The sequence below is a fragment of the Lepisosteus platostomus genome, chromosome 3 (assembly GCF_059453375.1).
Source record: "Lepisosteus platostomus isolate fLepPlt1 chromosome 3, fLepPlt1.hap1, whole genome shotgun sequence".
NCBI lineage: Eukaryota > Metazoa > Chordata > Actinopteri > Semionotiformes > Lepisosteidae > Lepisosteus > Lepisosteus platostomus.
The window spans coordinates 63,009,357-63,033,770 of NC_142613.1; the positions used below are offsets into that span (position 1 = coordinate 63,009,357).

The window sequence follows — 24,414 nt, forward strand, 5'->3', positions numbered from 1 at the left end:
GGCTTCCTGGTCAGCCTCACTTTATCACCTCTGGGGATCAAGTGGCTATGAAAACAGACTACACACAATCCCTTAGCAGCAGCAGCTGCTACTTGGAATCGGTACTTAAACATTGCAGATGTGGCCTTTTCCAGAAATGACATTTGTTATAATAAAAATCCCACTTCCAAATGTTCTACAGAATCCTTCTACTTCATTTTTTATACAGAGTGTCTTTGACCCCCTGTAGATGATATGAAGCTAGTAAAATGAAACCAGGCTCACTTCAAGTAGGAATGTTCTATGTGTAGTCACTTTTGCTAAATTATTCTAATCTTTAACCATCCTTAAAAAAATATCTGGTTGGCTGACAAAAGATGACTGTAAAGAAGTACTATCAATATGATGTCTACCGAACAGAGCCCCCTCTACAAAAACTCCATCACTTCTATGGTCTGTTCACGGTTTTTATTTCTATATGTACTTTGTTTATTGTTGTGTGTTGTATGTTACGCCACATGCTGCTTTAATCACCTCCCTGGGGATGAACACAGTATTTCGAATTTAATTGAATTGAATAGCGTGACTGCACCTATAAAAAAAGATGATGGCACTACATTGGGTGACTCCACACCCTAATCCCTATCATCATTGGATGAAGTCTTCTCTTGATATTGTTTGTGTGGAGCTTCTACTGCTTTGGTAGTGGTCACATTTCATCCTTTGAGATGGACATAAAAGATAAGGAGGGTTATAAACTAAAGGAGGCCATTTAGCATATACCTCATTTGGTAGCTAGCAGCTACACAATTTCAAAGTTCATGAAAGAAGCAAACTTATTAGCTTCAACATCTTTGCTGGGTATCTTGTTCCAAACTCCCACAAGCACAAATTAAAAGGTGTTCTGTACTTGCAGCTCTCAGCTATGAAGGCATTTTTCCTTAGTTTCCATTTGCTTTCCATGGGTCACTGTTGATCCTGAAGATTTCAATTGCAATGAATTTATCAATGCCTCTGTGACAATTTTCAGTCAGTCAGCACAGGATACTCCTTTATGTCTTTCCTGGCCACACACCTAGAGATTGATTCAGGAACAGTAATGCTACAATTTTTGCTCGGGTGCAGAAAAATTGTTCACATTGTATTTTTTTTTGTATTCAGTGGTTTGTATTTATACAGTGTAAAAAATGAATTAATGTTATGTTGAAGTTTTACATTCTTTATTTTTTAAACAATATATAAAACAATTATTATTGTACTTGCACAACAGCTGCAAAAATAAAATGTATAAAAAATACAGGATAAAATCTTGATTAGGTGCAAAAACCATGGCAGTACCAAGCACTCCCTTGGTAAAAGAATCAGAAACAATGCTGTAATTCTTATGGACCTCTTATGGATTATAAAATAGAACTACTCTGACACATACTGAAGCATAAAATCTAAGCACATGAAAGTACTAAAATTTTAACTTTGCAAGGAAATTATATATTTCACGTCCCACTAGGTGTACCTTATCTCATTAGGTACTTTAATTTTCAGATCCAATACGTTTTGGTTACAACGACAGCTACTTTCATGTTTTAGGTTGCTTTTCCAATCTCAAACATACAACTTATGAGAGTTGTCTTTCAAAAATTGTGAATCAAGTCTATAAGCATTTTTGTTTACATTAAAAAATAATTCTGTAATAGTCTTCCATACTTGCAACATACCTGAATATCTGCAGTCAAAATGAATCCACATTGTAATTTGTAATGTGTATAGTAAACATTTAAAGTTTTTAAGTCTACATTTTTCTGACCAAAACAGAAAATATAGATTTGTACCTCAATTGGTTCATTTATTTCAGAGTACCTGCTCTGAATGATTCAATGTGCATGTAAGTCAATGTGCATAAGTCAATATCACAACATCTGTCATAAATGAGACAGCAAATGGACAAATGCACCCAGATGTTTTCTTACATGCTATACATTTCTGCTAAAATGCTAAAGTGCCATTGTATAGTTAAAGTCATTTCCTAAGACAAATACTGCATTTATTAAAATTGTATTACTAAACATAAGCTGTATCTCACTAAAACTGTTATTATGTAAGTACTCTGTCATTTATGGATTCCTATGTATCACAAATCCATACATATACATACTTTTATGGGAAAATTGATATTTCCTTCCAAACTGTTAGTGCTGAGGTGTGAATTGTGTTACATACTGTATTTAAAGGTGGCACGCTTTGGATGTAGGTAAATGAAATAATCAGTAATTATCTTTATAAGAGATGAAGATACCAACTAAAATACCTGTGCCATTCTTCTTCAAACTGGTCACTCACCAGTTAAATAAATTGTTTGCATGAAACCAAGCCCATACACTAAAACCCACATAGGATTCGGAGTGAGATTTGTTCCTTTTATCATTGCTTAATTATCTCATATACTGTAGTATTTGTTCTCTATACTTGTGCAGAAGATATTTTTCAGTACCTGTATCTGTTTCAGGTAATTCACCCTGTGTACAGTACTCAGTAAAATAAACACAGTAACAGAGCTTCTACACTCAAACTTTCTTATAGATAATATTCATGTGTTACCATTAGACCTCAAATAGGAGCTGCTAATACAGGATCTAAATGAGATGCACAGAGCTGCATAAAAAGCAAATATCTCTGACATTTCCGTGGTTAAAGAGCCAAACTTGCCCATGTTTGAAGTTCAGAAAGTGTGCATTTGCTCAGCGAAGATGGAGATGTGGCCCAGAGGACGGTCCAGGCGGCCCGGGGGGCCCAGGAGGTCCATGTGGGCCAGGAGGACCAGACTTTCCTTTAATGCCCTGGAACCCATGTATTCCTGGGAGGCCAGCTGCTCCCTGAATTCCTGCAGGCCCCTGGGGGCCAGGTGCCCCATCCTGGCCCATTGGCCCCATGTCACCCTTCAGTCCTCTTTCTCCTTTGGCTCCTGGTGGACCCAAAGATCCTTTAGCTCCTTTAAGGCCTGGGCTTCCATTCAGCCCCGCAGTGCCCGGTTCTCCTGGGTCTCCCTTTGGCCCCATGAAACCCTTTTCACCGCGGGGCCCAGGGATCCCCAAAGACCCCTTGTCCCCCTTGTTGCCTGTGAGTCCAACAGGTCCCCTAGGTCCCACTTCACCTTTGTTTCCTTTGGGACCTGGAGGCCCGGGCGCACCTGCAAAAGGTTTCAGGTACAGTTAGTTGTGCAGACCAAAAGCAAAATACTTATCCACTTACTGCACAAGAAATACTTTAGGCTACTTAAAAAGGTCTAAAGTATTTTTGCTGTTCACATTCACCCCTCTCACAAAAAATAGTCATATATCACTACAGGCATAGATTTTGTGCACAGAATGAGAGATCAAGTCTACACAAAATGTGCTTCTAACGTATTGTATTTAAATAAAATTTCACATTTTACGTGATTCCTATTCCTTTTTAGGCTCCACGTAGGATCTAACCTTTATCTAGACTACATAACACAAGTTGCTATGAATCCTACCTTTCAGAATTGTGAAGTTCTTAATTAGCTGACCGTGCTTGGTGTCGACAAGCTTCATTTCTTCCATGATCATGGAGAGGTTCCTCACATCTAAATCCAACCTCACACTTAAGAGCATGTACTGCTGTCTAAGTATGTCTGATAAGTGCAGAAGAAGCAGAACTGTGTTGTTCAGGTTCTGTAGCTCTTCTGTGTGGCTACCCATCTTGGAGTGGCAAGACGTGCTTTCTATATTAATGTATTTGTACATGCTTTGCACATGATTGACTGTGGCATTGATGCTGTCTGAGATCGTGTCAATTTCCTTTTCCAGAGAGTTCATTCGTGCCTCCAGGGTTTCGAACCTTTCATTGGTTCTGTTTTCATAGTACTTTGAATGGTAATGGAGGTCTTGCATGTTCTCCTCGTGCTCATCCATGAAGGAGGTAACATTGTCGAGCTGCATTTGCAGATTCATGACATGTAAGGTCATGTCATGCACTGTTTCTGAGCTCATGCTTAGTCTCTGGTATATGGCTGAGATACTGGTCTGAATGCTTCTCACAAGTTGGCTGGTTGTGCTTGAATTATATCGCATAGCTCCCAAAACTTTGCTGTAATTCTGCCACTCTGCTGTCATTTTATGTAAAACCAGTGTTTCTTCATCTGCTTTCCTCTGAATGGCATTTATCCACAGAGAACTAAGTGCAACCGTAGAGTTCACTTGCTGAAGTGTAGCTTTAACGTCGTAATGATCTTGAGCAAAAGATTTCATGGCTACTTCTGTCTCATTTATAACTATCTGCCAGCCATTCACCTGATCTAAATACCTCTCTAAGGACTGATTGATCATCTTAATAGCAATGGAATAATTCTGTAGGTCACGAACTATTCGGCTGTTTGAGTAAGTAAGACTCTGCTGTGTTTTGGATGCTTGGTCTAATGTCTGTTCTTGATCCAAAATCATTTTTTGAATGTCTTCAAACTCTTTTTTTAGCTTGCCAATCTCTTGGCGAAAGTGGACGACATCAAACCAAGCAGTGCAATTGTTTGTGGAGGTGAGGTCTGAAATAAACAAATTTCAACACAAATAAAAATTGAATCCATTGTGTAGTAGTTTTACATTAGAACAGAACAATGAAAGGTATTCCGAGCAAACAAGAATAATAACACACAAAGCCTTATATGCAGTACAGCATGAGAAGCTGCCACCACAAAATCAATTGATATAAATACTAATTTTTATATTCATCAGATATAGAAAAATCAATGTGGAAATGCAATTTCTTTATGTTTTCTCTTCAATTGGTCATCTATGTACCTTATATTGTGTGGTATGGTACAATTAAACCTCTGTGAGGTCACTGTAAAACCATGGGGTTACAAATGTAATCAGATTTTTGTTTCTAGCTTTCAATGTGTAGGCCAATCTCAAATCAAAGACCTGGTCTAAAAACTTTGATGTGAGTTCGAAGTATGAGAACAAATATTGCAGAAACAATTAAACTTAAGGCACTGTTGATGTGAGGACTTGTCTTTTAATATCTTTTTTGACAGACGGCCTCTCAGGAAGATGGTATGAAGCAAGAGTATTTGACTATTGTTCAGGAAAAGTACTCAGCCAACCTTTCTTTCATTTAATGGGTCTGCTAATTTAACTTCTTTTATTGAGGTGCATGTATTCAGCTGCATTAAGTTTCAACTGTCAAAAAAACATCTCACCTTGGATACTTTCCTGGACTTTGGCAATCTTTTTGTTATAAAAAGATTCTTCTTGAGATAAGGAATCAACTTTTCTGAATACTGAAAATATGACAAAGAGTTTGAGCATTTGATCAAAAAGGTGGGAGTATACACTCTGTAATATGACGTCTTATGCAGTTCATTCATCCATGATTCATTTGCTCATGCACTTATTGTAATGTATGGTGGGGATGACAGAAGATTAAGGAGATTTCACTGTCTCACCCTCACACAACTACCTTTAAAATGTCCATTTCAAACTAATATAATTTGAAACAGCAGAACCTTTCCAATATTTTTAACTTTATCTTCAATCTAAGCATCCAATATTGTATCACTGATTCTGGAAAAAAACATCTTCTGACAGTGTGAACTATGGATTTTATGTTGGGTCATAAAAGAAACAAAGCTCCAATTTTAATCTGAGGCATCAAAGCATGTGAAACTTCCATGTCTTGGATTGTCAGGAGGTATGTGTCGCTTAATCATTGCTTGGTTGTGAAAAGAATATCATTTGAAAATTCTCAATGAAAACCCTTGTCCCTGTAAAGGTACTTACAGTCTGAATATTTCTATAAACAAATTATATAATTACATGATATAGAATATAAAAATAACTGCCAAACACAATATAGCATCCAATTGTTATGACCTTGGAAGTTTCACAAGTAATTCCCTGTAAAATAATTCAGATCAACAAGTAGGTATTTAATGCATAAAATACAGTGTCAGTTTTGCTGTGAAAACAAAGCCCTTTTGTTCAGACAGTTTATTGAAACCCATAGAATTTAGTCATTATTAGGAATAATATACAGTACAATACAATATGCATAGGGAATATACTGAAGGGTATGAGCAACAACCTTACTGAAACTAGCAACAACAATATAGGAATATAGGAATAAAGTATCAAAATAACCTGCACCTCAACAGCTGACATATGTAGAACTTCACAAAAATACCAGTTTTGTCCATATAAATAATTTGATATGCATGATGCAAAGGCTTTACAGTATGTGTGTATGATTCATTTCAATTTGGTGCCACTTTTAAAGCATTATGAGATGAAGAGTTTAAACACTAATATGGATTAGTGTAAAATAAACTTACCTAATGATGCAAGAACAGCAACAGCTATTATAAGGAAAGCAAAGAAGCCATATAACACTTTGACAGCCAGCTGGAGAGATCGTGTTTGCTGGCATTTTATACAGCCACTCCTGGATCTCCCTGGAAATACAGTAAATACAGAGTGCAGTTTTATAATGAGTGTTAAATACATAGCTTCACAAATTTGGTAATTTAATTTGGTAATTTATCAAATTCTGTGTTATTGAAATAACTGGGTAAGGGTTTTCTGATTGATCTTTTAAAAGGTGCCTAAATTGTATCTACTACGTCAAAACATCTAAAGGAGAAATCATGTAGAAAATCAAACATTAACTACCCCAATCTGCAGTCCCTGTGTGTGCAGGGATGCTCCAATGCATCAAAATGTCAGAATATATCACTTTTTTTCTTGTACTAGAGGCACACTGAGTGTGGCATTATGAGGATGCTATTTTGGAATATAGGATTACCATGGAATGACATTGTAAACTGCAATGGGCAGTGCTGATGTATCATTTTTATATTAACTGGATTTCCCAATCAATGTGGTTGTGTATTTCTAATATTTTTTCTTTATCTGTGATACGAGATTGTGGATAATAATTTAAAACAATCCACAATTAATTCTGACAGGGACGAGATCTAGTCAAAGGGTTGGGAAAGACATAGCAAATATTGAAAAATATCTTATAGACGCCAACGAATTATGTTTTTTTGTTTCTTCAAAGCAGCAAATTAGTTTTTCATCTTGATGCTTCTTCTCCAGCTTTTTTCTTCCAGTAAAGCTGTTTCCAGATTCTAGGAATGTTGAAACGAAGCACACAAAGGAAAGTTAGGTGATGGACAGATATGTATTCTGAGGATTCTGGGCAAAACAGAAGCAACAGCGCTAAAAGACTTGCATCAAAACCTTCGATTGTTAAGCACCCATAAAGAAACTAAGGTGTTTTGAAGAGGTTAGTGCTCTTCAAAAGACACAGACACAATTGAGAATCATTAAAATGGAGAAATTGCGTCGATAGAAACAATGCCACAAATTATAAGCACGTCACTTTCTCTGTTTTTACTTTCTGTGTACAATTACAAATGGTTACTGAATATTTTGCTGTCTTCTATTAAAGGTGAAAATGCTATTGATGTGTAGATCTGAAAATATCTGGCATGTTATCTTGGTGGAGTTTGTATGTTCTCCCTGTGTTCATACTGGTAGGTTAATTGACTTCTGGGAAAAGTAGCCCTAGGTTTGAGGTTAGAGTGTGTCTTCGTTTTCACATTGGAAACCCAGATGATCTGTTCCACAAGTACCACATCCCGATTCCTTCTTGTACCTGGTTTCTTGGCAGGACTGAACAAACCTGTACTAGATGATGGCAGAGGTTCAGCATGTCTCAGTGTACTTTAAAGAAGCTAAAGTAAATGGGTTTGTGAGCAACAGTGTGTTTATTTTGGAAAACTCAATAAACAAGTCCTAAACCTCTGCCATGTGTTACAGTAGTTCAGTCCTTTGAGGAGCAGCCATGGCAGTTATATTGCAGTGAATATAGGTTACCTCAACCTAAATCAAAATTTGCAAAGTGTATTTATTTTCTTAAAGAAAATGAAACCAGATAAGACAGTTTTCTTATTTTTGGGTTTGGCTGTACATTTTTAAAGCTTGTTTTGGAAGTAGAAAATAGCCAGGAGCAGAGGTTTCAAAATACTTATAAAGATTCCCTCAGTTGCCTTCTCATTCTGTTTCTTCTTTCCCGTTTCCTCACAGAGACATATTTGAGCAATTCGGTTAAGAATTTTAAAACAATTCCAATAATATTTAAAACGTTCAGTGTTAAAGACAATTCTGAAGATTCCAGGAGAGCATAGATGAACAATGCAGAAATAAACAGAAAACATACTCTCAATCACTTAATTTGTAAATAGAGTATTTAGAATACACCAGTTTGTGGTTCAGCAGTTATTCTGATTACCTTCCTTCACATGACTGTTGGAAAAGCTATTTCAATATTAAAACCACAATTTACATCTAGATGATGTTTCTTCTTGTGCCTTCTGGTTCTTTGGTCCAGTCAGTCCCACCTGGGCCACCTTCAGTGTGGAGCCAGCAGTTTCTCCCCATGGTTGTAATGGTCTATCTATGGCTACTGTGATTTCTCCCAAAAGTCCACAAACATGATGTCTAGGTTAATCGTCCTTTATATGTGCAGGTGTCCTGCAGTGGATTTAGTATCCTGTCCAGTGTGTATCCTGCCTTGCACCCACTGTTTGCTGGGTTAGGCTGTGGGTCACCACAACGCTGTTATTGAAAAATGATGGATGGATGATATTTCATTCAAAGCTGCATAGTTAATATGCAGACGCATGCAATCATCAAAGACATATTTTGTTATGATTGTGAAGAATTGGAAATACATCCCACGAGTGTATTTAATTATCTTATGGCATATGCTACTAACAGCAATATTGTTTCATTTAAACTTGAAAATATCTGGAAGATGTCAAATACTAAATTTCTAGAAATTGTATTGCCATCTTAGCATTGATCACCTAATCTTTTATGTAACAATATTTAATTTTACATTTTGTATAAAGATCCAATTGAATAAAAGGAACACAAAAATGAGTGTTCCACACAACAATGTCAATATAGATCAGTATTCCAGCAGTAACTTGAATATGAGAATCAAATATGAGCTCATGTATTCAATATCTTGCTACACAGAACATTGCTAGAGATATTCAGAATCCTTTGTTTATATCACACGGGTACCTATTCAGAATATGCAAGATTCCAGGCACAGATGGAATCCAACTTCCATGCAAATACGGGAATTGAAATATATTAAAAATTAAATTGGTAGTTATTGAGAAGTTAATGGTATTTCCCCAGATGGATTGGCAAAAATCCCATTTAAACTGTGGCTCAGTCACAGCCTTTATAGGAGAAGTAAGAGGATTCATTTTAATTGAATTTTATTAGCAGCTATAGGTTACATTACAGATCTTCACTCAATGAATACCCCCCAAAAAATTAAATGTCCAATTTTTTCTGAAGCACATGAGTCATGGCATATTTTTTGTGGAGGTTAATACTTTCAGACCCTAATGTTTCTAAGTGTACCACTATCCGCTGGAGGAAGGAGGGGTCATGAGGTTCATGAGTTCAATGTGGTTCAAGTCAAACCTTCACAGAGCTGGGTTTAAATTTTGGGTCACCAGTTAATCTGATAAAGTACATTCTATCAACTCTATTGGACACTAGTATACATGGAACAACACAACTGCCAACCTGAGAAACCCATATCTGTTGTCAGGAGGAGAGACAGTTTTATGTTATCTCTGTGGACAGACATGACTTTTACCTAAACTTCGATCTTTGTCAACTTAAACAAATTATTAAACAAATTTTGTATCATATAACATCACAAAATGAAGCAGTACCATATTTTTAACTGTCCACCACAAACAGGAGAAAGTACCAGATTCTGGCACAATATGGTAAAGTAAAATTTTTCAGATTAATATTGAATTAAATAAGAACAGTGCAAGACATTCATAACATTATTAAATGCAAGTACAGTATGATGACAAAAGCTCCTGATTAGTAAGACTGTAAAAGCTTGCAGACCTCTAGATGACTGCATTTCTTCCTCTTCTCCAGTTAGATCCTCCTCTGAAAAAAACAGATTAACCACATCTGTTAGTTCATCAATGAGAATCTAAAGAAACAGCACCCAATGCCATAAATCCAGTACATGTTCTGTTTGTTTCACCTGTTTTACTGTCAAAATATGCAGTACTTTCATTCCAGTCCCTCTGTTGGAAAACGGAATAATGTAGATATTGTAGCCAATGTAGTTAAAGTAGTTCAACAGTAGATTAGATTGTGTAGGCTAGTTTTCAGTCAAAGCTGACACAAGTCAACAATGACAATTATTTTTTAAAAGATTACAGAGAAATAGAGGGGACTGGAGTGTTAACCCAAACTAAACCATAAGCATTTCAGTGAAATCCCACAATTTGACCGTATCCTATACGTAAACCCTAAAATTATGTAAAAATACCAGCTAGAACTTTAAGAAATCTTTGCTCACCTTTAAAGAGTTGATTTTCATAACTGTGTTGTCTTTCTGGTGGAAACAAAGACACTATGTTAATAAAGATGTTTTCACTGACTTCAAAATACTTCAGCATTAAGTAAGCGTTTGTGAGTGAGTTACAGAAGTGACATCACCCCTCTCTGGAACCTAAACAGAGTAGAACTCTGCCACAGTAGAGGGCCCAGTCTTGTGACAGAGTGGAATTCTGTGCTGTCTATAGAGCAGTGCTGTGTGGCTCTGGGCCTGCCAGAGATTGTGACTGAATCCTGGCAGAGAAGGTGTAGAGTTGAATTGGATTTAATTAGCCCCAAAGGGAATTTGCCTTGCTCATAAAGATATAGCAAGTACAATAATAATACAATACAAAAACAGTACAATACCAAGATACATAATAACATTTAACAAGATTGCTCAATCAGAACCATAAGATTAAAAAACGGACAGTTAGCTTGTGAAGAGTCTGAAAACAACCACGATATAAAAAACGAGATCCCTATCTGCAAACAAACTTTTCATTGTTCAACAACTAAATGTTTTTAGGTATGAAGGAAGTAAAGTTAGTCTTTATACAGGAGATCTGTGGTCTGGGAGGTACCTCCTTTCAGAAGATAGGAGAGTATATTCTAAAAAGAGTAGATGAGAGGAGTCATCTAAAATTTGATGACCAAGCAGCATGCTGTGGTGTAGAATTCTCCCATGGGTGAATACCTAGTCTTTTCATGAGGTGGATTTGTCAGCTGTCTAAAGGAACTTTGAATGCTTGGAACCCACAAGTGACGAAATCAGATCCCAACAAGGGCAGGGAGAACTGAACTCATCATACATTGATTGGCAGTAAATAAATTTGTTTACTGAAATACTAGAAATGTTATTAATTAAATGGGCCAAAATCCAAGCTATGTTTACAGAAATGTGAGTCAGATGTGCTGATAGGCCTTCTCTCTTTTGTAACTTTTCTCATGTGCTTGTGTTTGATTATCCAAAACACTATTCAACACAGGAAGGATGACTCTTAAGATATAAAATATTTTTGTAGGCACAGGATAAAAAAAATAAATTGGATTACAAATTCAGTGCTCTTTTCTTGCCCTCGTTTTGAACCCAGCCTTTTGCAGGAAAGTTGTGCAATACAGAGAATGTTTTTTATATGTGGTCAGATGAACTTTTCAGTTCTAATCATCAAGTTTTTTTAGAATATTTTTGTGTCGTGTGTAGTATAGGGTGACACAGTGCTTAATGTTGCTGCTGTGCAGCACTGGGACCCTTGGATCAATTCCTGGGGTGCTATCTTTCTGGACCTTGTATGTTCCCCCATATTTGTGTGGGTTTTCTGCATGTGCTCCGGTTTCCTTCCACAGTCCATAAACATACTGGTAGAATAATTGGCCCTAGGTGTGAGTGTGTGTGTCTACCTTGTAATGGACTGGAGTTCCATGCAGGGTGTATCTTGCCTTGCACCCATTGCTTGCTGGGTTAGGCTCTGGTTCTCCCCCGAGCCTGAATTGGAGGCAGAGGTTAGAAAATGCAAGGATGGATTTAGTATGTATGCACAGGTTGGTTACTGCTTGGACATCATTGTGAAGATTCATATCAAGGGTATCGAACTACATAATTGGCCCAAACATGTACTGTACAGACCAGATTCCTTGACAACTTTGCAGGCTTCAGTTGCTCTAAGAATTGCCCAAGTCACTGACATTGTCTTTGAAAAGACAGACTGTAAAGAACACAGATAAGGAATGAAAGGTACTGTAGGAAGGAACAGAGATAAGGAAGGAAAGGTACTGTAGCTCAAAACAGAGTTACAGACATTGATGGATGTCAGACTAAATGTAGAGAAAGGAGCTGTGTTTTTCATATTTGTGGAATTTGTTTTTAAATAACTTCTCCAGATAGAGACCATCATTTATTCACTTTGGATGTATTTCTATTGATGAATAAAGGTTGTCTTCTGTTCATCATACATCTTGGGGGCAAACACACCTTTTAAGGATTAGTTATTTTATGAAAGCCATCTTTTTACATGTATGTCCTATTCCAAGTGCATTCGAGTCCTCAATGGTATGTATCTAGTGGGAAAGACCCTAGTTGGATGTAACAGTGTCCAGTAGCTCATAGGTTTCATATCTTATATATATGTTAAGGGAAAATCCAGTGGAATAGAATGGCTGTAAAGTTGCTGCTCTCTCGATCCAGTTTCTGTGTTTACTTCTTCTGTTGTTTTTAAGACATGGGCTGGAGTGGACTGGCACGCTGTCCAGGCAGTATCCTGCCTCCTGCCTGTTTTTGCCAGGCTGAGCTGCACCTGCAGAGCAGATTAGGAACTGGATGGAGGGAATTCTGCCACATTCTTTTACCATTATTTCAATGCTTGTTTAATTTACTTCTCAAGAAAGAATAATTAAAAAACAACAGATAAGAATGTAGCACTAAGAAAATTAATTCACAGACTAAAAATGAAAAAGAAAAGAGAAAAAGAGAGGCTCATTTAATCAGCCGTGAAGAGAAGAGAAAGTGACTATGCTGATATGATATGATTTTTATGGCTGCAGTGACGAAATCGATTTGCCTCTATTGTTCCATTTTCCAAGTTAACAGTTGAATATATTTTAAAATATTTTTGTTAAAAAGAGTTTGCCTTATTTTACCCATTTCTATGTTTTATCAGAATATAAAAATGTACAATGTGGCTTTATTATTTTTTAATTGCATCTTGGATGTTACTTTTGAGCCATTTAGAATTCTGAAAACCACCAACCCTCCCACTCCCATTTATTTCTCTGTATTGCTTCCATCACATGTGGTTTTAATTCTGTGCCGTTATTACTAATGCTACTTTCCAATTTATTTTTTGCAGAAAAACAGTATCCAAATCAGAATAAAAATGGCATTGCTTTCAATACATATAGATGACTCATGAATTCAGAGTTCATGAATTTATGTCCAAATGGAACCCTTCCTTCTAAATGGAGTCCTTCCCTTCAAAACAAAGTTAAAATGATTCTGATTATGAAAAACAAACAATGTCTTGAAAGCTTAGAAGCCTAAAAATTTGAAACGTGTTCTACCATGATAAAAATGACAGAAGTTATATGTCAAGCCTTGGGGAATAAATACAGGTTTGACTGAAGCCACTCTGAGCATCCTGGTACCCCACTTAAAAGTGACAAAACAGACATTTTTTATTTTTACACTAAGTCTTCAACATGTTTTTGTAACGGCCCCAAATTCCATTCCCCTCTTTAATTCTTCACTACAGTGCCACCAAGACAGATGGAACACAGTATAAGAACACTCCCTGGAGCCAAGGATGTCTATGAACAAAACAGCATGGCCACGCTGGCAGACTTTCTCTGGATTTAGGACACAAGAAAGGTTACAGACTATAGCAGGCCGTTCCCACCTAGTCATGTGATTGTTAGCAGGTAACTGAACCATGTATCTCATTCCTCTGTTCCTCTGTTTCTTGCAAGAAGCCAGGGTATTGGCTTCAACAGCATAGCAATTTTTTCCACACCCTAACAAGCCTTTAGTTAAGAAGTGCCTTCTTTTCTTGGTTTTAAATGCTGTACCTGTAGAATTTTTGAGCAGAGGAGAATCAGACCGCTTACCCTGTTACATTCAGCCCAATTACATGCAGTTCCTCCTTCGCATGTCTGTCTACTCTAAGCTTGAAGCGTGGCCTGGCAGTGAAGAGCACCTCTCATTTGTCAGCTTCTTGTTACAGAATATAAATGAGGACCCTATGCAGAATAATCAGGACGAACTTCAGAGGCGTAGTCGATTAAACAGTCCGAGGTCGGAAAGCGGAAGGAAAACAAACCGATGCAAAAGTACAAAATCAGAAGCGGAGCCAGAACAATAATCAAAGTACCGAAACAAAACCAGGAGACGTGGTCGGAGAACAAACCAGGGTCAGGAAGCCAAAAACCAAGACGTAACTAATGGCAGGAAGATGGGGTAGCTCTAACCTGGAAAACCTAATACTGAGCACAGGTGAGAGTGTGAAGCAGCATTAAATAAGCTAGTGTAAAAGGCTAATTGTGAACCGTGCGGGAATGCGAGGTGGGATGCCGAGTCCTCCAGGGGCGTGGCGTAACACTTCTATGCTCTGGAGAGTGGCTTACATTGAATCCCATTTAGAACTGTCTAAATCTAGGAAGTACCTTATTTAGTTATTTGACTCTAACTATTTCACTTCAACTTGCATTTTAGGACACTTATATTCAACTTGAACATATGCAGTAACACTGTCATCTAACACAGGAGAAAGCAGTACTGTAACTACCATTACATCCCTTTCATCTATGTCTTAGCTCAAGCTCTTCTGCAGTTATTGTGTATATACAGCGCCACCAGAAAGTCTACACACACATTCCAATGTTTGGCCCAACAGCCTGAAATCAAGGCACATTAAGTCAGAACTTACTTTACTTTTATCGACACATTGTAAAACACAACCTGCAAGGGGAAATGCTCAGACATTCGTAAAAAGTACTTATAAATAAAAACCTAGAAAAATGGGTTGGGTAAATGGTTTTTACAATTCTTATGGCTTTGATAGTCTGACCTCTTGTCCAGAATTCCGGAAGACCAATGCCCCAGCATGGTGAGTGGGGACGCTGCACTGGAGCTGGTATTGTCCTTCAGATTACACTTTAAAACAACATTCTGACTATCTGGTCATCAAAAATCTCTTGACACATTTTGTAAGAGTAGAGGTGTTAATCTCAGTGTCAAAGGCTAAATTCCCCTCTATGCTACTTTACACAATCTGACCTATCTAAATCTCCCACTTTATTCAACAATTGGAAATAATCTTTCACTTCTATACCCGATCTACTTTGTGGTGGGACAGCAGTTCCCTAAAGCTGAAATAAATTAAGTTATCATTATCATCACAGAGCATCCATGAGATTCACACTGTGATAAGTCTAATATGTGTGGAAAGTATTTACTGTATATAAAATGAAAATAAAACTTTTTTATGCAATACTGTAGCTCAAAATAGAGATTGAATTTAAATTGGAAATGATTAATAATCCACAGCAGTCTTGGAAAATAAAACCTTGCTTGAACTGGACATCTAAAACATTTTAGGGGTTTGAGCAGTACTGTTTTTCACAATGTTAAAAGTGACAAAACAAAGAACATCCATTCAAAAATGTTTTCAGGATGAAAGTTTTGACCTTTTAAAACTCTTGATGCTTTCTAGATCTGTTGCTAATTTTAGGTTTTGGCAGGAGAATAAATTAGTAACACCTTAGATTACAACATTCTTCAACAGTCACAAGTCAATTCACATATGACTTAACGTCTATTGCAAATTAAATGACTTCACTGGTGGAATTCTTATTATATTGTGTTAAATCATATTTGCTGCCAGACATTACATTTTTTTTCTATGTTCTCTTCTGTCATTAGTTTCAATGCCTTTTGTTTTCTTTAAAGGAGTAGTGCACAAACCCTTATAATCCATAAATTGTTTTTATACTAAGAAATATTCGTTTTATTCTGTTTAATTGTAGTTGATTATTTACAATTTGTTAATTATGTCATTTTAATTCCAGTTCAGCTCTCCACAAGCAAAATGCCCTTGAAAAGAGTTAGCATACTATCATCACACCCTGAGAAAACTGGTTAACACAAGTCCTTAATAATTAATGATTAATGATTTGGACAAATTGTGAGATGTCTACAGTTTTTCATTAGCTCTGGACTGCCTGACATACATAGTTTCAGGTTTTTTCTATAGGTAAAATATATTTGTATTGTGAAACTTTAAGCAATTAATATGACTATATTTTCTTGTATTTTTCTTCATATATTGCACTTCATAACCTGTTCATATTTAATAGTTTGTCCACATGTTTATAAACTCTACAGTAAAAAGTCACATAAAGAATGTGTTAAAATATTCATTGTTAATCCTTAAAAATATAGATTATTACTTCCTTGTTAAACATTTCAGATTGGCAATAAACTAATAACACAGGTGAAAAATTCTGTTTTACGAAAGCATTACATTGGTTTACAAGGAACATCAAGATATTTTAAAATACATTTTCACCTTATATGCTTGCAGAACATATATTAGAAATGTCATTGTTTTGGCACAGTTGTATATTTAGTTTCCAAATCTGAGATTCCTTGACATGAAAATCATGTGAATCATGATACACTGTAGTCATGCTATGTTTGTAAACATAACCTTTAAAATTAAATGTCCTATTATTAGTGGCTATTATGGCTAACAGGACCTACTTTTTGTGATCTTCTAACTATCCTTCTTTCTATCCTAACTATGCTAGCCTTTACATACATTTATCCAGTTTCACATTGGACCACATATAAATGATCTTCAGCGTTGTGAAAAGGAATTATGGAACAGGATCTACAAGGTAATGATTGTAATTGCATTCCACATTAGAAGGTTATATCGTTTTGCTGGTTTTCTAATTTTGTGAAAGCAGAGAACAGCCACAAAGCATTAGGCAAGTTCATGCAGGTTCATTATTAAATAAAGCACCATGCTGGTCATCAGGCCTCAGGGTGAAAGCACAGTGTGCATGCCTCTCACAGTATGCCTTCCTTCCTTGTTTAAAATGCCCAAATGATTTCTTGATCTATGGCGGCTCAGCCAGAAACATGTCAGATATTTTTAGCTCTAATGAAAAGGTTGTACATTTTGCTTTCCTTTTTTATATTTATATAGTTATGGCACATCCATTCTTTCTGTGTGATTAAGTACAGTGCATCTTAAACTGTTGTTTGTTTGGTGTAGCTTAGAATTCTGATTTGTGCTGAGCATTTGTCCAGCAAACGTATATTCTAAACTTTTATCAGCTGAAAGCGTACAGGGAAAGCACAATGCTTTCTGTTCTGAATAAATGTTCTGCATTATTATAAATGAAACAAAGTTCTGTTCTGAATAAATGTAACTTGTTTCCTTTGTAAGTGCACAGTAATAATGTGGACAATTGCAAAGCCACACAGTGTAATTATAAAGGGAAAAGACAGTTTAGTAAATTTAGCCTGAAGAAGCTTGATGTTTTATGTTATCACTGCAAGAGTCAGTTAGCATATAGAATAGAAAAGTAGGTAATAAAGCAAATATTTCAGTTGGTGGCCTTCTGGCTGCTCTGTTGTGATGAAGTACAGATGGCAACAGTTGTAGTTAATGCAACATTTAGACACACGGTGATTCATTACAAAACTATGTGTTCACTCATTTTGTTTTGATGTGTATTATAGAGAACCTCCTCTTTAGTTTGCTTTAAAAATAATTTATTTTAACAAACTTAACCAGCTTTTCTACATTGCTCTTGCTACTTATTGAATTAATTCATACATAAACAATAATTACTGAAAGAACAAGATGAAAGAATCATCTTCTACTTCTATAAACGTCACGCTGCAAGAGGTCAAAAAACATCTAAAAACAGAAATTGTGGGTGGAGCAGGAATAAAGCCAAGATGTTTCATTTTGTTTCATTATGAAACAACCTGTACACCTCTGAAGACTTGCAGGAAAACAGTTCATGTGTCTCATTTTCCATCTGTTTTACAGGACCTTAACACCTATGAAAACAAGGTCAGAGCTCTGCTCAGACGTCCATATAAGCACTTTAAAGCTTGCAGTTATTTTTCCAGTGAGGTTTTGGCTCTGCTTTAAACTAGCCCGATGATTGTAATTGCATCCATACAAGAACCTCCTAAGGTAAATTACAGATGCCATTCTCATCACCTTAGCAGGGCTGTACAAGTACACAGCTGTGTAATTCATCTTTCATACATATACTCATTAAGAAAGGTTGAGAGGTTAGCACTGCCAGTGTCTACATCGAATCGTTTCAAGTTGTCAGACAAAATGCCCTTTCATTGAAGAAGCTGTAAATAACTGATGTCACTCAAAATCAGATAATTCTGACTATCGCCCTCACCCCTCTCATTTTTCATTTGGTATCTTTCCTCACTGATTTGCGACTCACCCCTCTGGGAAAAAGTGCTTCTTTTAGGAATTCTAAAATAGAATTAAGATGAAAATGCTCCATTTGACTCTTCAAAATGGAATATTCTGAATAAATGTAACTTGTTTCCTTGTTTCATTTGTAAGTGAGCAGTAAGCTCCATGAAATATTTACTGTCATGAGGAGCACTGAAAGTTATGGTCTCACTAGCAATACGTTTCAGTGATTCTGTAGTCAGGACTTTGGTTATGTCTCATTGAAAGGACAGCTCGTTCTATAGGTGTCTCCTGTCACCACCATATGGTGTTGGCTTACAAATTCAAGTCACGAGGGAACTGTGCCAACTCCTGGTCCGCCATCACCACATTCTGTATAACCTGGGTTTCCATCTAAGTATAGTATGATCTCATATGCTGGTATAAGTATTTGCTGTGTTATAAAGTTAAGCAACACTTGAAACTAAGATTATTATAATTATAGACAACTTGAAGCAGCCTAAACCAGATAATCTAAATCAGGGGATATTGTGTTAGAAATGCACAATGCACTAATTGTGGATACTGTGTACACTTATAGTCACTATACTGCAGAAAGGATAATGTCAGTCTTGTGTCAGTCTGAAGAAGAGCAATTGGTATATTTCTGAACATGTGACAGTATGAAGGAACATAATCCTTCTACTCTTGAATAGGGAAGATTCCCATTGATTCAAGTTTTCAAACTCCTCAAAGACAATAACAATAACAAAGTTAACCCTACAAGCTTCTTCAAAATCAACATAAACATAACAAATGGAAAGTATGGGGGAAGCTGCTAACTGAATGGGAAATCTCCTCAAGCTGAATCTTGAAAAAAAGGCTGCATTGCATCCAATCAATCAGCAGCTAGCATCCAAATGAGCTGGATGGGAACCTCTTCTCATTTGCAAAGCTCCTTATAATACTTTATCTATCACAACCCAAGTCAGTAAGAGCTGCAGTTTGCTCTGACACTCAGATGTAGAGGTGTAATGGACACATCTCTCAGAAAATACACTGATTAACTCGGGACTTCTTAAACAATAGCCCTTCCAATTCACTTTTAGCACTGAACTGTGACAGGTCCTCAGCTGGTTCTTTGATTACGATTAAAATAACAATTGAGGTGCTATTTGCAATAAAGCACTGCAATGGAGTGGATAGGAAGCATGACCTTTTGAGCAGCTCTGCTTTACTCTCCAATTTGCTTAAGAACATAAGAATGATTACAAATGAGAGAAGACCGTTGAGCCATTTAGCCCATTTGGTTGCTAGTGGGCTCATTGATGTGAAGATCTGAGGATCCATCTTTGTCTTGAAATTACCTGTGGTATCAGCTTTGACAGCATAGCTGGATAACTTGTTCCAGACTCCCAAAAGATAAATGTTTCTTTTTCTCCTAATGGGTCTCATTAGATGATCAGGAGTATTACCATAAGAAACATAGGCAGTCACTGAAATTCTAGGGCTGCTGCCCCTGTCAGCTTGTTTTCTCCATTTAGCTACAGTTTTAATTATAAGAAGTGAAATGAGAATACACAGTGCAAAAAAAGTAGAAATTCCTGTATTGTCTTCCCAACTTGACCCTATTCTTTGTCTCAAAGGCTATATGGCACGTCTGGAAACTGCTTTGCAAGGTTATTATTTTAAACCCTGAATAATACAGAACGTGAAACCAGCAAGAAAATTCCATCATGAGTCAGCAACCTCATGGTCTGTTTAATGTTTGGAACTGACCTCTCTGAGTCCTTTGAGAGACACAAGCGTGGCACACAATTTCCACTCAAAAGCTTGAGCCTAGTCTTCAAAAGTGTAATACTGTTTTATTCTGGGGGTAAAAAAAAGGTGGCATACATTTAAATAGCATTAAACTTACTATTCGTATTTTCAGATAGTAGCATCACGAGATTAGTATTATTAGATAGTATTATAATGCAAAAAGATTGGCTTGAAAGTCCAAGACATCAGAACTGAAAGTCCAACTTTATATGAACCATGGCTGTGAAGATTATTCCTTATTTGATTTTCCCTTTGTAAGTTTTTATTTAATATTGACTTGATTCACAATGGATTATAGCACTTAACAACAAAACATACAGATCACATGCACTACACAGTGGGAGAAACAGGGAAACCTGAGCAGCTTTATATATAGAAATATATATAGAAGTAGGTTCTTCAGATCAAAGTGACATCTGTTTACATACAGTTACAATGGAATGTGTGCTTTTGTTCAAAATTAAGAACTGTAAGGACAGTTATTTAAAAAGTTTAACTAAGCCACAGAGATTTTTCTTGGAATGTGGTCAGGTGGCTCAACTACAGCGTGGATAATGTTATTTCTTGTTAAATTCAGCTCTTGAATAATTGTAGTGTAATCTATTTAAACTGTATTATATTAAATATGAACAATTATTTTGCATAATAACCACTTTGTTTTCCTTTCCAAAAACATCCATATACTATTCAACTATGATAAACCTCAACTTGCTTTCACTATTCTTTTCAATACTATGATGATACTTCATACAGAGAGTATATGAGTTTGTTAAAAATGTAGAAGTTATCAGAGTTATAGAATTTGAAGTTACCTATCTTGCTTGTTGATAAAGCATAACATAAACTAATCCAGTATATACTTAAGATGAGTAGTCATTAATATAGGCTGGTAGCAACATTACACTGCAGCTATTTAACTGACAGAGCAATGTTATGATACCTCACCATATGTTATCTGTTTACTATTTCTAAGAACTGTAACTCGAGTAATGTTGGTTTATCTGTGTAATTATTTTTATCTCTAATTGACACTGGTTTGTTTGGAGATAATTGTTCAGTTACACCACTAGTAGGTTTATTTTTTTTGTGACCACATAATGAATCTCAGAACTTCACTCTTATTGAAGTATAATTACTCTGTAAGTACTGTACAACACAGTTAATACACAGGATTTGCGATGTGAAACTACAACTTCTGTGAAAAATGTATATGGAATATAAAATAATTCTATTGTGCTTATTTAAAACATGAATTTGCCTTTACCATTTTTCTTTAAAAAACAAGTAGCCCTTAAATTTGAATTCTTTTCAGTTTCTAACCTATATAATTTAAGAAATTAGTGTAAAATATAGAAACAGAGGCACTAATCACATGTCTGTAATTATATTGTTACTGCAGGTAAAAAATAACTTTTGTTTCCTTTTCAGATGAAGGTTAATTTGAAAAACAAAAGTGGTACTGACAAAATCATTAAATACTTTTTCCATTAAAACTAACTTTTTTGCTGTTGCATTAGGTAATATCCTCACACCTGCTAACTGGATGTACATGGAGACTGCTTTTTTCCAGATTTCTTCTTTGCAGTGATGTAACCAGAAATAATGATGACTAAAAACTCAGAATGTTTTCATCTTAGAGAAATATATTTACATCATAGCAATCAGTACAGAATGCAAAAAAAGACAGAAAACATTTCTCCTACCTGCAGACACTCACTTTGAATGTCTTTGGATCTTGTGCCCTCTTCTTTTACATGAACAATGTATCTGAAGACATTTCTCTATTGATTTTTAATCACTCCAAAAGGAACTGTCACATTTTCGACCACTTTGAATCGCAGGGTTTCACTTCATGTGTTGCTGATTAACTGAAATGCGTTTGAATTTAAATTTTGACTGTGAGCCTCATGAGATCCTTAAAGGAAACCAAAGCGAATGTCTGTCTGGTAAAAATGTAAAGTCATGAAATACATGGCTTTCAAAGAAAAGCAGGAAAAGTATTTCTTGAATCCAAGAACAACGAACCTGAAGTTTTTCCTGGACTCTGAGAGTTTCGGTTTTAAATGGAGCTGTCTGCATGTTTGTGCGCAAGCTGTGAAATGAGGTATATTCATCTCCTGTAGCGGAAGAATGGCTCACACTCAGAAAACAAATACAGCAGGCAATATAGAGAAAAAAGGCAAGAGACTTACCTTTCATAGCTGTACTGCAACTGGAGTTTAACCAAAATGTGAAAAAGACTTCTTTTTAGGTTTGGCTGTGTAAATGTTCTCCTTCTTTAATAAGCCAGCTTTAGTGCAATAAAAACCTCTGTAGAAAAAGGTAAAAATAGATCACCCAGCTTCTGGTAATAATTGTAACACAGATACAATCCATTAATAGCTAGAAGGAGTGTCAAAACAATCAGTTACTTTAAGGAAACAGTACAAAAACAAAATCATTTCTTTTGTGTTGTACAGTATCTGCCTCTCTTTCCAAACACCCAGAGAAAAAGTGTCTCCTCTGAAGCTCACATGCTCTTTTTTACCACAAACCCTCCACTTGATCTACAGCCCACATAAACTTCCTCTATAAAAACGTAGAAAGCTCTAACCAGGCTACATGTGTTGGTTGTGCTTTACTGGCTGTTTGACTCCCGCATGCTCCTGCTTTCATACATCATAGGAGGAAAATAATACCTTGGACAGTAACCATCAACAGCTGAGAGAACCACGACACAGAGAGCACGTGTAGCAGCAAGTCAGCAGTTTGGATTCGGCTAATTGCTAACAAATGTTCAGATGTGCAAAAAACATCTCGTTACCCTTGCTAGCACTCTCCCACAATTTTAATAAGTATTTTCACAGGTTTGCAGTCCTTTCATGACTGTGTTGTTAATTGTTTTCTGGTTTGGTTTCCTTATCTTTCACACAGAGATTATAAATTGTTATTAATCTGCCATCAGAGAAATAAAACATCTTCTGTGCAAATCCTGGCCAGGCCTCCTGGTTTGATGTCAAGAAAGTCAATTTTAGTTTTCCTATGTGTATATGAAAGTTTTTGCCTACTTTTTTGTTTACTTTGAAACTTTCCGTGTTCACTGAGGAGGGAAGCCGGAGTGGGGGTTGCCTTTAAAGATGTAGATTTTTGTTTTCATCCTGACTGAATATCTCTTTGCCCCAGATTTGCAAAGATATCACTGTGTTCAATTGTGTTTGTGCCCTTAAGATATTATATTTTCCCCAAAGACCAGAATCTGCCCTTCAGACCGAAAAAAACTAAAAACAAAAACTTTAAGAGCATCAGGTAATTATTAAAGAAGGCATGAAAGGGTGGCGTGATTTCCGTGAAGCGGCAAACTGACACAGTGGTTGCTCTCTCAGTGGGTTTTCTCTGAGTGGGCCTGTTTCCTCTCACAGTCCAAACACATACTAGTAGGTTAATTGGCTTCTGGGAAAATTGGCCCTGTGTTTGTGAGTGTGTGAATGTTTGAGTCTGCGTCTATGTGTGCCCTGCAATGGACTGGCGTCCCACCCTGGGTGTATCCTGCCTTGCACCCCTTGTTTGCCAGGATAGGCCTCAGCTATGAAACTAAATACTTTACTAATGTAATTCTCCTATTTGTTTACATTGTATGGTATTGTCTGTTGTACTGCGGATGTCCCGAGAGTTCAGTGTGATTAAGAATTCCAATGCACACGTACACATGGCAATAAACTTCTCTACTCTCTACTCTGTTTATTCTTCTGTGATATCATTCACTATTAGCTTGCTACTTTGCAAAAACAAATATATACAGCTATTGCCTGTGATGGGTTGGTGCCCAAACTCAGAGATTTTATCAACTTTCTCATCAAAGTAGGATGATCAAGCTGCTAATTCTGTATATCCAGTAGCCTGCCAGCTTCCCACACTTGTGAACATTTTGGATTAGGACCAATACAAAAATGAAATGACAAAAGTTTGCATTTGTTATCACCTGTGTAGAGAAGCAAAAAGTCACAGTGTAGTCCAGTGAAGAATTGGAAGAGGTTTATTTAAAGTATAAAAGGATGCTTGTGAACAATGATAAGCAGATCACATAGGTAGAGGATAACTCTGTCAGCCTGATCTCCGGGAGGCATCTTCGTTATTAAAACACCTCCTCTATGTACCAAACATGGTGTTGGAGAAGCACATATTTTAGGATCAATATATTTAGGGTTAACCTGTGATCCTTTCTAGAGACTTCCATATATGCAAGACAACAGTAT

General features: G+C 36.5%; 1 protein-coding gene across 2 annotated transcripts; it reads right to left on the bottom strand.

Moving 5' to 3' along the window:
• Positions 1–1,177: 1,177 nt before the first annotated feature.
• Positions 1,178–22,853, bottom strand: scara3 (scavenger receptor class A, member 3). 2 transcript variants are annotated; one of them, XM_088626361.1, is made up of 7 exons: positions 22,375–22,853; positions 10,411–10,446; positions 9,945–9,989; positions 6,323–6,442; positions 5,192–5,272; positions 3,491–4,534; positions 1,178–3,163 (listed from the first exon to the last, which is right to left on the bottom strand). In XM_088626361.1, the coding sequence occupies exons 1-7, from the start codon at positions 22,379–22,381 to the stop codon at positions 2,715–2,717; spliced, it is 1,782 nt and encodes a 593-aa protein (XP_088482487.1). In that variant the 5' UTR covers positions 22,382–22,853; the 3' UTR covers positions 1,178–2,714. The 2 variants fall into 2 exon arrangements, with proteins under 2 accessions (XP_088482487.1, XP_088482488.1); XM_088626362.1 differs by lacking the exon at positions 22,375–22,853 and adding an exon at positions 21,886–22,226.
• Between the last annotated feature and the right edge of the window lie 1,561 nt (positions 22,854–24,414).